The following is a 16,120-nucleotide window of genomic DNA, read 5'->3' on the forward strand; positions in this document are numbered from 1 at the left end:
GTGGACCTAGCACCGATCTCTGCAGCACTTCACTAGTCACAGAGAGGCAACCATCTACTACCACTCTATGGGGTCTCCTACAAAGCCAATATCTAATTCAATTTACTACCTCATCTTGAATGCTGAGCAACTGAACCTTCTTGACCAAACTCCCATGTGGGTCCTTGTCAAATGTCTTGCTAAAGTCCATGTAGATTACATCCACTGTCGATGATGTCCACTTGGCAGAAAGCTTCAGACTGGAACTCATAGTTAAACTGAAATTTGGTAGATCAAGGATCTGTTTTTTTGAGTTAAGGTGTGTGAAGGGAAAATGGATCACAGTTCCTGAAGGGACCACCTGTTACTCTGCTGGGCCCAGTGCTACAGATCAGTAGTAACAAAATCCAAAATCCACTTCTTAATTTTCACTGTTACAGTAAGGGTTTCCATTCGCCTGCATGACATTGTCATTTACATGACTTATCTTATGACCATATTCCGCTACAACATACAGACACCCCAACACTGAACTAATTCCAGAACAATGACCACATTCCTCTTCAACACCCAGACACATCATCACTGAACTGATTCCAGAATGATGACCACATTCTCTTCAACACCCAGACACCCCAACACTGAACTGCTCCAGAACGATGACCACGTACGCTTCAACACCCAGACACCCCAATACTAAACTGATTCTAGAACGATGACCACGTTCCCTTCAATACCCAGACACCCCAACACTGAACTGATTCCTGAATGATGACCACGTTCCTCTTCAACACCCAGACTCCGCAACACTGAACTGATTCCAGAACGATGGCCACATTCTCTTCAACACCCAGACACTCCAACACTGAACTGATTCCAGAACGATGATAATGTTCCTTTTCAACATCCAGACAACCCAACACTGACTGATTCCAGAATGATGACCATGTTCTCTTCAACACCCAGTCACCGCAACATTGAACCGAATCCAGAACGATGACCACGTTCTCTTCAAATTCAGACACACCAACTCTGAACTGATTTCAGAACGATGACCACATTCCTCTTCAACATCCAGACTCCCCAACACTGAACTGATCCCAGAACGATGACCACGTTCTCTTCAACACCCGGACACCCCAACACTGAACTGATTCCAGAATGATGACCACGTTCCTCTGCATCATCCAAACACCCCAACACTGAATTGATTCCACAGCATAAAGATTCACCTTTAAGGACTTTATAGCTCGGGTTCTTGATATTTATTGCTTATTTATTATTATTATTATTATTATTTTCTTTTTCTTTTCTTTTTGTATTTGCACAGTTTGTTACCTATTGCATACTGGTTGTTTATCCACCTCTGTTGTATATGTTTTTCATTGATTCTATTATGTTTCTTTCTATATACTGTGAATGCCTGCAAGAAAATGAATCTCAGGGTTGTATATGGTGACATATATGTACTTTGAACTTAGAAAAGTGTGAGAAAAATTCATTCTGATGTGCTAAAGCTGGAACTGAATTCTCAGCAGAACGCAAAATAACAGACTCCTATTTCATAATTCATTTTTGATATATTAAAAGTTACCTTTGTATCACAAGAGTGTTACCGAACAAAAATGACAGCAATTAAAAATATGTAGAGAGGTCAAGGTTACCTGTGATTAACAGTACCTGAAGCATTCTCTACAATCACTCTGACTGTAACGAAACCCAATTTCCCTCGGGATCAATAAAGTATGACTATACAAGATTGTGATAGGGTAAATGCAAGCAGCTTTTTCCAGAGGTTACATGAGCGTTTACTTGAGTTTATAGCTTAAGGGTGAAAGGTGAAATATTTAAGGGGAACATGAAGGAAAACTTCTTCACTCGGTGGGTGGTGAGAGTGTTGAATGAGCTGCCAGTGAAAGTCGTGGATTCAGGTTCATTTTCAATACTTAAGAGAAGTTTGGCTAAGTACATGGATGGAAGTGGTATGAAAGACTATGGTCTGGGTGCAGGTCAGAATCAGATTTAATATCACCAGCATATGTCATGAAATTTGTTAACTTTATGGCAGCAGTACAATGAAGTACATGATAGATATATAAATAGAGGAAAAAATGAAGTTATATTAAGTTTGTTTATAAATCTACATTTCTATTAAATAGTTCAGTTAAAAGAAGTAGTGGAAAATAACAGAAACAAAAAAGCAGAGAGTTAGTGTTCATGGGTGAAATGTCCATTTAGAAATTGGATGGCAGAGGGAAAGAAGCTGTTCATGAATCACTGATTGTGTGTCTTCAGGCTTCTGACCTCTTTCTTGAGGGTAACAGTGAGAAGAGGGGATGTCCTGGGTGATGGGGATCCTTAATGATGGATACTGTCTTCCTGAGGCACCGCTCCTTGAAGATGTCTTGGATATCACAGTGGCCGGTACCCATGATAGAGCTGACTAATTTTACAAGTTTCTGCAACTTATTTCGATCTTGTGAGGCAGCCCCCCCATATTAGACAGTGATGCAACCAGTCAGAGTGCTCTGTATGGTACATTTGTAGACTCTCAAACTCCTCATGTAATATAGCCACTGCTTTGCCTTCTTTATAACTGCATCAATAGGTCGATGGGACAAGACAGATTAATAGCTCAGAATGGACACCCTGTATTGTACTGTTCTATAACTATTTGTCTCTGAAAGACCAACATATTTAGGTGTGCATGGAGTGCAGTGAACATTCAGCAGATTATTTCACTGGGATGGAGGTTAGCTGTACAAAGAGTACGGGTGATTTGGGGAAACATTTTGCTGGGTACAGAAAAATAAGGTACAATCTCATTGCCACTTGGAAATTCGTACAGGGCTCAACAGGCAGGATTCAGGGACAAATTTTCCCTGTCTGAGGAGTGGAGAACCAGGGCACACCGGGCTTCCCCATCTGTATGGTGGGGAACCAGGAGGGCTACCAGATTCCCCCATTGATATGGTGAGGAACTGGGGGGGGGGGGCACCAAGTTTCCCCCCTCATCTGAGCAGCAGAGCATTGGGTGACCAGCTCCCCCTGCTTGAGGGGTGCAGGAGGCCGGGGGGACATTGGTTCAAAGTAAAGTTGATGATATCTTTCACTCAGTGACAATAAATCTTTGGGATTGTCTAACTCAGTAGGTTATGGTAGCTCAATCATTGAGTCCATTCAATAGATTATTTTGGTTTTAACAAAAGCCAGGACTATGGGGAGACTGTTGGAAAATGGAACTGAGATTGAAATCAGTCATGATCTACTCATGTTCCTATTCATTACTTAGTCATAGAGCCCTACAGCCCAGAAACAAACCATTCAGTCCTTCTAGTCCATGCTGACCCATTATTCTGCCTATTCCCATTGACGCACACATAGTTCAGCCCTCTGTATTCCTTCCATCCATGTGCCTATCCAAACTCCTTTCAAGATTCAATATTTTTTCATCAATTCAGATATGAGGAACTTACTACATCATACTTTGGTTGATGAAAAACATTTTAAAATGAAAAATTTGAGTAAGAGAGATGTTAAGAGGAAGGGTTTATGAAGGAATTCCAGAACGATGAGGGAACTAAAGTCACAGCTCTAATGAATTAGAATTGCAAGAAAGGATTACAAGTTTAGATATCCCATAAGATTGCAGGGATGGAAGAAGTTATAGAAATGATGCCATGAAAAGATTATATAAGCAGTAGGCTTATGGATGACTTATGGAGGTTTCACATAACATGCTGCTCAAGACTAATGCTTGGTGTCCATTTTAGAAGTAGTTAGGGATTCTGCTCCCTCTCTAAAGTAACTTCAACAGAAGCTCTAACTATCACCTAGCTTCTGTCAGAAGGAAGTAAACAGTAAACAGGCCAATAAGCCCATCAAGCCTACTTCACCACTGGATCAGGGCTGATCTGGTCTTAGCTTCCTGTTTGTTTCTCACTCTGCCCTTTATTCTCTTGTTCTTTGGATGTCCATTAGACTCCATGCTAAATGTTTTCAATACATTCACAGCTCTCTGGGTTTTGACAAAATTCCTCCTCACTGAAGTAGTAGAGAGCATTGATGAAGGCAGAATGATTAAACATTATCTACATTGAAACACAAGCAACTGTAGCAGCAGAGATCTGGAGCAAAAACCAAACTGGTGAAAGAACTCAACATCTCAATAGGTACATTTAATGTCAGAGAAATGTATACAATATACATCCTGAAATTCTTTTCCTTCATAAACATCCATGAAAACAGAGGAGTGCCCCAAAGAATGAATGACAGTTAAATGCTAGAACCCCAAAGCCCCCTCCAGCTTCCCCCTCCCACACACAAGCAGCAGCAAGGCAATGAACCCCCCTCCCCCACCAGCAAAAAAGCATCAACGTCCTCCACTGAGCACTCAAGCGTGCAACAAAGCATCAATAAAGCCACAGACTTGCAGTCCCTCAAAGACTACTCATTCACCCGGTAATTTGACATACCTTGTGTGTGTGTGTGTGTGTGTGTGTGTGTGTGTGTGTGTGTGTGTGTGTGTGTGTGTGTATCTCTCTCTCTCTCTCTCTCTTCCCCTCTCTCTCTCTTCCCCTCTCTCTCTCTCTTCCCCTCTCTCTCTCTTCCCCTCTCTCTCTCTCTTCCCCTCTCTCTCTCTTCCCCTCTCTCTCTCTTCCCCTCTCTCTCTCTCTTCCCCCCCTCTCTCTCCCCCCTCTCTCTCCCCCCTCTCTCTCCCCCCTCTCTCTCCCCCCTCTCTCTCCCCCTCTCTCTCCCCCTCTCTCTCCCCCCTCTCTCTCCCCCTCTCTCTCCTCCCTCTCTCCCCCCTCTCTCCCCCCTCTCTCCCCCCTCTCTCCCCCCTCTCTCCCCCTCTCTCCCCCCTCTCTCCCCCCTCTCTCCCCCCCTCTCTCCCCCCCTCTCTCCCCCCCTCTCTCCCCCCCTCTCTCCCCCCTCTCTCCCCCCCCTCTCTCCCCCCCTCTCTCTCCCCCCTCTCTCTCCCCCCTCTCTCTCCCCCCTCTCTCTCCCCCTCTCTCTCCCCCTCTCTCTCCCCCTCTCTCTCCCCCTCTCTCCCCCCTCTCTCTCCCCCCTCTCTCTCCCCCCTCTCTCTCCCCCCTCTCTCTCCCCCCTCTCTCTCCCCCTCTCTCTCTCTCCCCCCTCTCTCTCTCCCCCCTCTCTCTCTCTCCCCCTCTCTCTCTCTCCCCCCTCTCTCTCTCTCCCCCCTCTCTCTCTCCCCCCTCTCTCTCTCCCCCCTCTCTCTCTCTCCCCCTCTCTCTCTCTCCCCCCTCTCTCTCTCCTCCCTCTTTCTCTCTCTTCCCCCCTCTCTCTCTTCCCCCCTCTCTCTCTTCCCCCCTCTCTCTCTTCCCCCCTCTCTCTCTCTCCCCCCTCTCTCTCTCCCCCTCTCTCTCTCCCCCCTCTCTCCTCTCTCTCTCTCTTCCCCCTCTCTCTCTCTTCCCCCTCTCTCTCTCTCTTCCCCCTCTCTCTCTCTTCCCCTCTCTCTCTCTTCCCCCCTCTCTCTCTCTCTTCCCCCCCTCTCTCTTCCCCCCCTCTCTCTTCCCCCCCTCTCTCTTCCCCCCCTCTCTCTTCCCCCCTCTCTCTTCCTCCCTCTCTCTCTCTTCCCCTCTCTCTCTCTTCCCCCTCTCTCTCTCTTCCCCCCCCTCTCTCTCTCTTCCCCCTCTCTCTCTCTTCCCCCTCTCTCTCTCTCTTCCCCCCCCTCTCTCTCTTCCCCCCTCTCTCTCTTCCCCCCTCTCTCTCTTCCCCCCTCTCTCTCTCTTCCCCCTCTCTCTCTCTTCCCCCTCTCTCTCTCTTCCCTCTCTCTCTCTCTTCCCCCCCCTCTCTCTTCCCCCCCCTCTCTCTTCCCCCCCTCTCTCTCTTCCCCCCCTCTCTCTCTTCCCCCCCCTCTCTCTTCCCCCCTCTCTCTCTCTTCCCCCCCACTCTCTCTCCCTCTCCCCTCCCTCCCCCCCCCAAATAGGAGAAAGAGAGGTATGCTCGTTTCACAGCGAAGGGGGCGACATAACAAACAGCTCACTGATTTATGATGTTAAAAGCCCGTTGCGTCGCTTTTTCCAAGCTCTGCGCCCAGAGAATCAACCCCGGAAAGGTTCAGGTCTTTGGGCACACAGCCGGCAGCTAACCCGCTGCCCCGATGTTCCGTGTTCTCCTGCGACGCCTCAGTCAGGAGCACTGGCCTTGAATCAGCCGGTCTCCAGAGCCACGAAAATTGACACCCTGAAGGTGGTGCGCTAGTCATCCAGGCCACGTCCTTGGCACATCAAAAAAGCAGCCGGTTGTGAGGCCCTGACAGCAGGTCCCATTCCCACAAAGAACCCAAGTCAGAGTGTAACTCCAGGTCAGGGTCTTCAAAACAGTCTTGAAAAGGGAAAAAAAAGATAGAAATAGAGCTGTTTCCAAAGGTGCAAGCAAAGCAGTCACGTACTGTACACTGGATGTTGATAAACTGAGTGAGTGCAGAAAAGGTTTGTGTTTTCGATTGGAGGGCTTGAATTATCAGTAGAAGTGGGATCGGTTTGTTTGTATTCTTGGGAACAAACAAGGCTGAGAGGTGACAAGAATGAGATGTATAAAGTTATGAGAGAAGGTGAAGAAAAATTTTGCATGCAGTGAGTTATTATCAATCTACTGCATGAAAGACTAGTGAAAGCAAATTCAAAGGAACTTTCAAAAAGGAATTAAAAAATTGGAGGGTAAAGTTATCATGTAAAGATGGACGGGACAGTTAAAGAGCAGTATGGCTGCATTCTTCTGTCATACGTAATGAATTAACAACTGAATAACATTTTCAAAGCTGTTACCCATCAATCATTGTTTATTTGTTTATTATGGTGTTTATTTCAATATACTGGGCACCACAATGAGAACCTTCTCTTTGTCACATTTTTAATTTAGATCTACAATGTTATGTTGAGCTGCTGGAGCCACTATCTTGCTCAAAGACCAACCTTTGTAGAACTGCTGCACAAGATGGAAGAAATGCAAGCTGCTCTTTGTTGAACAGTGCTACCGTTGTAAAGAATTCACTTCTGAGCCTATGGAACCCTGTCTCCCTACAGCATAGAATCAACACAGAATGGTTCAAAAGAAACAGTGTTTTCTTTGCGAAACTGATGGACTGTCTCAGGTGCCGCGCCAGTATTGCTAAGCTGTGCAGCCTGGGATCGTCAGGTTGCTCAGTTCTTCAAATGGAAACTTCACATCAAAACTGACTTTTGGAAGTGTTAGACTTGGGACTAAATCATCTTATCTCTTTTCAGGATTTTACATTGCTTCTATGACTTTGAAATAGTTGAATTCACCCACTAAGAAAGAGCAGTAAAAGATTGTGAACAGTAATGGCAACATGAATTTATAGAATTTGTCCTCTGTTGCAAAACCTTCACCCGGTGATACCTTCCTAGGCACAAAAGCTGGGAACTGGAATGGTAATGGCACTATGAGGAAAACCAAGGTTTCGGATATGTGCTGAGGGTGGGATAAAGGAACTCCTCTTATTATAAGTGGTCATACAAAGACCAATAATGTTGACAGAGGATTTTGTGATCAGTCATTCTTCAGTCAAAAATGGGAATCTCATTAAAATGCAAACTGTTGGCAGCATGGGCTCTGACCTTGTAATAAGGCGAAGGCAGATCTTTACTGCAATATGCAATCATTATTCCCAAATATGATATGACATCCATTTAGTTCTCAATTAGTTGATATATTCTATTCAAACAATTTAAATTAGAAACTGAACCCACTGAGGTATATTTTTATGCAAGAAGTGGTTTTCACAGAGGTGAATAAGTTTAGTGATAATTTCGGGGTCAATAGCCATCTTTCAAATATTGACTTGCATGCATAGAATAATAAAAACTTCGTAATTCAGAAGGAGACCATTTGTTCCATTGTGATGGCACTGGTTAATAAAAAGTTGTCCAACCAAATACCAGTTGTATTAAGGCAGTATTTGACCAAACGTAGCCTGAATGAAAATGTAGAAAATTGCAGATGCTGGAATATGGAGCAATAAGAAGCTCTGGAGGAACTCAAGCAGGGAAAGAAAGGAGTTGTCAACAGAGACCCTACATCAGAATGGAAAGGGGAGATAGACAGTAGAAAGACGAGAGGAAACAGATTGTCAAAGTATGGATAAATTAAAAAAAAGAAAAGTGTGGCTAAAGATAAAGAAAAAGTAAAAGATAGAAAAGAAAAGTAAGAGTGGAGTGAAGAAAAGTCAATTACAAAAGAGTAAAAGATTACATGATTTTAAAAGCACAGTGAGTGTAAGGGTACTTTATTTGAATGGCTGTGTTATTTGAAACAAGGTCAGTGAACTTGTGGCACAAGTCAGTACGAAGGGCTATGATTTAGTGGCCAATACAGAGACGTGTTAGCAGGGTGGAGAGGATTGGGAATTAAATCCCAGGATATCAGGTAACATGGCAGGAGAGGCAGGAAGGTAAGGGAAGTGACATAGCTCTCTTAATTCAAGATGAGATCAGGGCAATGGGAGAGACAATATAAGATCTAAGGAGCAGAATGTTGAATTCATCTGGGTAAGGGTTAAAATATTAAAGGGAGAAAAATCACTGGGTGGTTGTCTATAGGTCACTGAAAAACAACATCACAGTGGCACAGGCAATAAGCTAAAAATATCTGATGCATGTAAGAATGGAACAGCAGTAATCATGGGGGACTTTAACTTGCACATAGATTGGGTGAATCAAGTTGGCCAAGGCAGTCTTGAGGAGGACTTCAAAGAATGTATCCATGATGGCTTTCATGAACAGCAAGTTACTGAACCCACAAGGGAATGTGCTATCTTAGATCTGGTCCTGTGCAGTGAGATAGGTAAAATTAGTGATCTTGTAGTTAGGGATCCTCTTGGAAAGAGTGATCACATAATGATTGAATTTTTCATACAAATGGAGGGTGCAATAGTTCGATCTAAAACCAGTGTACTATGCCTAAACAATGGAGACTACGCTGGGATATAGGAGGATTTGGCTAGTGTAGACAAGCTATTTGGAGGGACAGTTGAGGACCAGTGGAAGACTTTCAATGATTTTTCACAGTGCCCAACAGAAATATATTCCAGGTAAAAGCAAAGACAGTAAGTGTGGGAAGAGCCAGCCTTGGATAACTGAAGAAATAAAAGAAGTCATCAAACTAAAAGTTTGTGCATACAAAGTCGCCAAAGGTAGTGGGAAACTGGAAGATTGGGAAAACTTTAAAAAGTAACAAAGAACCACTAAGCGAGCGATAAAGAAAGGAAAGCTAAGTTATGAAAATAAACCAGCACAAAATATAAAAACAGATAGTAAAACTTTTTAGAAGTACAGATGTTTGTATATAAAGCAGAAAAGGGTGGCTAAAGTGAATGTAGGTCCCTTGGAGGAAGAGAAGGGACAATTGATATTGGGTAATGAGGAAATGACCGAGGTTTTGAATGACTATTTTGTGTCGGTCTTCACGGTGGAGGACACATCTAACATGCCAAAGACAGATGTTATGGATGCAATGAGAGGTGTGGACCTCAATATAGATAAGGATGCATAGATAAAATAAGATCTTATCCATAAGATAACAGCATAAGAAATAGGAGCAGGAGTACGTCATCTGGCCGATCGAGCCTGCCCCGCCATTCAATAAGATTATGGCTGATCTGTCCGTAAACTCAGCTCCATCTACCTGCCTTTTCCCCATAACCCTTAATTCCCCTACTATGTAAAAATCTATCTAACTGTTTCTTAAATATTTTAGTGAAGAAGCCTCAACTGCTTCCCTGGGCAGAGAATTCCACAGATTCGCCACTCTCTGGGAAAAACAGTTCCTCCTCACCTCCATCCTAAATCTTCTCCCCTGAATCTTGAGGCAATGTCCCCTAGTTCTAGTTTCACCTACCAATGGAAACAACTTTCCTATTTCTATCTTATCTACCCGTTTCAAAATTTTATATGTTTCTATAAAATCCCCTCTCATTCTTCTGAATTCCAGAGCATAGTCCCAGGCAACTCAATCTCTCATAGATTAACCCCTTCATCCCTGGAATCAACCTGGTGAACCTCATCTGCACTGCCTCCAAAGCCAGTATATCCTTCCTCAAGTAAGGAGACCAGAACTGAACACAGTACTCAGGTACGGCCTCACCAGTACCCTGTACAGTTGCAGCATAACCTCCCTGCTCTTAAATTCAATTTCGCTAGCAATGAAGGCCTACGTTCCCTTTGCCTTCTTAATAATCTATTGTACCTGCAAGCCAACCTTTTGCGATTCATGAACAAGCACTCCCAAGTCCCTCTGCAGAACAGCATGCTGCAATCTTTCACCATTAAAATAATAATCTGCTCTTTTATTATTCCTTCCAAAGTGGATGATCTCACATTTACCAATATTGTATTCCATCTGCCAGACCTTGGCCCACTCACTTAACCTATCTATATCCCTCTGCAGACTCTGCACATCCTCTGTACAATTTGCTTTTCCTCTCAGTTTAGTGTCAACAGCAAATTTTGCTGCAGTACACTCAGTCCCTTCTTCCAAATCATCAATGTAAATGGTAAACAGCACCGACTTCTGTGGCACCCCACTCACCACTGACTGTCAACCGGAGAAACTCCCATTTATACCAACTCTCTGCCTTCTATTGGTTAACCAACCCACTATCCATGCCAATACACTTCCTCTGATTCCATGCACCCGTATCTTATTGATAACGACTCTTGTGTGGTACCTTATCGAACACCTGCTGGAAATCCAAGTATACAACATCCACCTGTTCCCCTCTATCCACTGCACTTATTATATCCTGAAAGAACTCCAGTAAGTTTGTCAAACAGGCCTGTCCTTTCTGAATCCATGCTGCGTCTGTTTAATGGAACCACTCCTTTCTAAATGTTCCGCTATTTCTTCCTTAATGACAGCTTCAAGCATTTTCCCAACTATAGGTGTTAAGCTAACTGGCCTACAGTTGCTCATATTTTGCCTACATCCTTTTTAAAAAAGTATCGTGACATTTGCTATCTTCCAATCTGCCGGGCCCTGCCCAGGGTCTAGAGAGTTTTGATAAATGATTACCAACGTGTCTACTATGACCTCGGCCAATTCCTTCAGCACGCTGGGATGCATCCCGTCAGGACCAGGGGACTTATCTACCTTCAGGCCCTCTAGTTTCCTCATCACTATCTCTTTAGTAACAGTGATTTTATCGAGGTCCCCACCTCCCATTTTGTCCATAACATCATTCTTTGGTATATTAGACATGTCCTCCACCGTGAAGACCGACACAAAATAGTCGCTCAATGCCTCAGCCATTTCCTTATCACCCAATATCAATTTCCCCTTCTCGTCTTCCAAGGGACCTACATTGACTTTACCCACCCTCTTCCGCTTTACATATTTATAAAAACTTTTGCTATCTGTTTTTATATTTTGTGCTAATTTACTTTCATACTCTAACTTCCCTTTCCTTATTTCTTGTTTAGTTGTTCTTGGTTGCTTTTTAAAGTTTTCCCAATCCTCCAGTCTCCCACTACTCTTTGTGACTTTGTACACATGAGTTTTTAATTTGATACCATCTTTTATTTCCTTAGTTATCCAAGGCTGGCCCTCCTCACACTTACTCTCCTTACTTTCGACTGGAATATACTTTAGTTGAGCACTGTGAAAAATCTCTTTTAAAGTATTCCACTGTTCCTCAACTGTTCTACCACATAGGCTGTGTTCCCAATCCACATTAGCCATCTCCTCCCTCATCCTGTTGTGGTCTCAGGATGCATAGAGTTGGGGGAGATGTATTAGCATGGATAGAGGATTGGTTAACTAATAGAAAGCAGGGAGATGGGATACATGGGTGTTACTCTGGTCGGCAATCAGTGGTGAGTGGTGTGCTGCAGAGGTCAATGCTGGTCCCGCAACTGTTCACAATACACATTAGTGATCTGGAAAGGAGACTGAGTGTAGTGTATCTACGTTTGCTGATGATACTAAATTGAGTGGAAAAGCAAATTGTGCAGAAGATATGGAGAGTCTGCAGAGAGATATAGATAGGTTAAGTGAGTGGGCAAAGGTCTGGCAGATGGAGTACAATGCTGGTAAGTCCAAGGTCATCTACTTTGGAAAGAAAAATGTAAGAGCGGATTATCATTTAAATGGTAAAAAAAATAAAGTATACTGCTGTGCAGAGGGACTTGGGAGTGCTCGTGCATGAGTCACAAAAGGTTGGTTTGCAGGTGCAGCAGGCTATCAAGAAGGCAAATGGAATGCTGGCCTTCATTGCTAGAGGGAGTGAACTTAAGAGCAGGGAGGTTGTGCTGCAACTCTACGGGGAACTGGTGCGGCCGCACCTGGAGTACTGTGTGCAGTTCTGGTCTCCTTACTTGGAAAAGGACATAATGGCTTTGGAGGTGGTGCAGAGGAGGTTCACCAGGTTGATTCCAGAGATGAGGGGGTTAGTCTGTGAGGAGAGATTGAGTCACCTGGGACTGTCCTCGCCAGAATTCAGAAGAATGAGAGGGGATCTTATACATGCATAAGATTATGAAAGGGATCGATAAGATGGAGACAGGAAATTTATTTCCACTGGTAGGTGAGACTAGAACTAGGGGGCATGGCCTCAAGATTTGGGGGAGTAGTTTTAAGATGGAGAAGAGGAGACTATAAGACATAGGAGAAGAATTAGGCTATCTGGCCCATTGAATCTGCTCCGCCATTCAATCATGGCTGATGGCTTTTTTCTCTCCTCCTGAAACCCAGTTCCTGCCCTTCTCTCCGTAACCTTTGATGCCATGTCCAATCAAGAACCTATCAATCTCTGCCTTAAATACACACAATAACCCGGCCTCCACAGCTGCATGTGGCAACAAATTCCACAAACTCACCACCCTTTGGTTAAAGAAATGTCTCTGCATCTCTGTTTTGAAAGGGAACCCCTCTATCCTGAGGCTGTACCCTCTTGTCCTAGACCCTCTCACATTGAGAAACATCCTTTCTCACATCTGCTCTGTCTAAACCTTTCAATATTAGAAAGGTTTCAATGAGATAACCCCCCATTCTTCTAAATTCCAGTGAGTACAGACCCAGAGCCATCAAATGTTCCTCATATGATAACCCTTTCATTCCTGGAATCATCCTTGTGAACCTCCTCCGGCCCTCTCCAATGCCAGCACATCTCTATTAAGATGAGGGGCCCAAAACTGTTCACAATACTCAAGGTGAGGCTTCACCAGTGCCTCATAAACCCTCAGCATCACATACTTGTTCTGGTATTCTAGTCCTCTTGAAATTAATGCTAACATGGCATTTGCGTTCCTCACACAACGACTCGACTCAACCTGGAAGTTAACCTTCAGAGTGTTCTGCACAAGGACTCCCAAGTCCCTCTGCATTTCAGATTCCTGGATTTTCTCCCCATTTAGAAAATAGTCTGCACATTTATTTCTACTTTCAAAGTGCATGACTGTGCATTTTCCAACATTGTATTTTATTTGCAACTTTCTTGCCCATTCTCCTAATCTGTCCTTCTGCATCCTACTTGTTTCCTCAACACTACTTGCCCCTCCACCAATCTTTATATCATCTGCAAACTTGGCAACAAAGCTATTTATTCTATCATCTAAATCATTTATATACGGCATATAAAGAAATGATCCCAACACTGACCCCTGTGGAACACCACAAGTCACTGGCAGCCAACCAGAAAAGGATCCTTTTATTCTCAATTGCTTCCTACCAATCAGCCAATGCTCTAACCATGTTAGTAACTTTCCTGTAATACCATGGGCTTTTAACTTGGTAAGCAGCCTCATATGTGGCACCCTGTCAAAGGCCTTCTGAAAGTCCAAATATACAACATCCACGACATCCCCTTTATCTATCCTACTTGTAATCTCCTCAAAGAATTCCAACAGGTTTGTCTGGCAGGATTTTCCCTGAAGGAAACCATGTTGGTGTTGTACTATCTTGTCTTGTGTCACCAAGTACTCCATCACCTCATCCTTAACAATTGCATCTAACATCTTCCCAACCAGTGAGGTCAGGCTAACTGGTCTATAATTTCCTTTCTGCCTTCCTCCTTTCTTAAAGAGTGTAATAACATTTGCAAGTTTCCAGTCCTCTGGCACCATGCCAGAGTCCAATGATTTTTGAAAGATCATTTTTAATGCCACCACAATCTCTAATGCTACCTCTTTTCGAACCCTAGAGTGCAGTTCATCAGGTCTGGATAACCCAGGTACTTCTAGGTCTTTCAGTTTTTGAGCACCTTCTCTCTTGTAACAGTAACTGCACTCACTTCACTTCCTTACGGCTAGTGTGTTCCACAGTGAAGGCTGTCGCAAAATACTCATTTAGTTCAGCTGCCACCTCCTTGTCCTCCGTTATTATATCTCCTGCCTCATCTTCTTGCGGTCCTATATCCACTCTTATCTCTCTTTTAGTTTTTAACATCTTGAAAAAGCTTTCACTATCAACCTTCACACATAAAAGTTGCTGGTGAATGCAGCAGGCCAGGCAGCATCTCTAGGAAGAGGTACAGTCGACATTTCGGGCCAAGACCCGAGGCCTGCTGCGTTCACCAGCAACTTTTCTGTGTGTTGCTTGAAATTCCAGCATCTGCAGATTTCCTCGTGTTTACTATCAACCTTGATATTATTTGCTAGCTTGCTTTCATATTTCATCTTTTCCCTTCTAATGATTCTTTTAGTTGCTCTCTGTAGGTTTTAAAAAAACTTCCCAATCATCCATCTTCCCATTAATTTTTGTTTTGTTGTATGCCCCCTCTTTTGTTTTTGCATTAGCTTTGACTTCCCTTGTCAGCCACGGTTGTACTATTTTGTCATTTGAGTATTTCTTTGTTTTTGAATACACATGTCCTGCACCTTCCTCATTTTTCCCAGAAATGCACACCATTGCTGCTCTGCTGACATCCCTGCCAGCAGCTCCTTCCAGTTTACTTTGGCCAACTCCTCTCTCAAATCACTGTAATTTCCTTTACGCCACTGAAATACTGGTGCATCAGACTTTACTTTCTCCCTATCAAATTTCAAATTGAACTCAGTCATATTGTGATCACGAGTTCCCAAGTGTTCTTTTACTTTAAGCTGATCGCCTCCGGTTCATTACATAACACCCAGTCCAGTATAGCTGATCCCCTAGTAGGCTCAATGACAAACTGCTCTAAAAAGCTATCTCTTGGGCATTCAACAAACTCACTCTCTTGAGATTCATTACCAACCTGACTTTCCCAATCGATCTGCATGTTAAAATCTTCCATGACTACAATAACATTGCCCTTTTGACACACGTTTTCTATTTCCTGTTGTAATCTGTGGTCCACCTCCCAGCCACCGTTGGGAGGCCTGTATATAACTACCATCAACGTCCTTTTATCCTTGCAGTTTCTTAACTCAACGCACAAGGAGTCAACATCTCCCGATGCTATGTCACATCTTTCTACTGATTTGATGCCATTCTTTACCAGTAGAGCCACACTATCCCCTCTGCCTACCTTGCTATCCCTCCGATACATGCAACTTCAAAAACCAAACACAGCAAGGACAGTAGGTGCATGAAAGCAGTAGCACCTGCAGATTCTGCTCCATCCTGAGTTGGAAATATACCCTTCATTACACTAGGTCTGATCTTGAAACTCCCTGACCAATAGAATTTTGAAATTACCTGCAAGAGTTCGAAAATCTCTTTTTGTTGAATTCTTAATGGAGTTTATTAGTTCTGGGCTCATCAATAAATGAAGGGACGAAGTCTATGCCATCCTCTGGCTTCTCCATTGTACAGAAGAGAAAAGGAGAGAGAGATGAGGGAGGTAAGAGAGTGAAAGGGGGGTGTTGTATATCTGATTAACATGTATCTGTTTTGGCATTATCCCTGCATGAAAGATCCAAGTGATTTCATGCTCAGATTTGGACATTGCCACAGAATGGGACTGGGGCAGATGTCAGAATCTCAAAAGTTCGTGCTTGCCTCCTGTTTTAAAGAAGCAAGGTAAGTAATAAAGTTTGATGATGTACAGCTTCAGTACATATGGCTCTCAACAGGCCCAGAGAACCCTCACACATAGCAATCGCCTATGAGTTTTGGCTCATATCTCTTGAAATCTATCCAGCCACTGATGCAACAAATTAGCATGTTTACAGATGGGAAAACC

At 43.6% G+C, this 16,120-nt stretch overlaps 1 protein-coding gene across 2 annotated transcripts in view; it reads left to right on the plus strand.

Annotated features, from left to right (window-relative positions):
* The window catches only part of LOC140192256 (tyrosine-protein kinase JAK2-like), a 203,347-nt gene extending 195,446 nt beyond the window's left edge, over window positions 1-7,901 (plus strand). Inside the window, exon 24 of one of the 2 annotated variants that reach the window (XM_072249929.1) lies at window positions 6,865-7,901. In XM_072249929.1, the coding sequence (XP_072106030.1) occupies window positions 6,865-6,969 (105 nt within the window). In that variant the 3' untranslated portion in view covers window positions 6,970-7,901. Of the gene's footprint in view, window positions 1-890; window positions 1,679-6,864 lie in introns of those variants that run through there. The other variant, XM_072249930.1, reaches the window with a different exon arrangement.
* The last annotated feature ends 8,219 nt before the right edge of the window (window positions 7,902-16,120 follow it).

Source organism: Mobula birostris (genome assembly GCF_030028105.1).
Source record: "Mobula birostris isolate sMobBir1 chromosome 26 unlocalized genomic scaffold, sMobBir1.hap1 SUPER_26_unloc_1, whole genome shotgun sequence".
NCBI lineage: Eukaryota > Metazoa > Chordata > Chondrichthyes > Myliobatiformes > Myliobatidae > Mobula > Mobula birostris.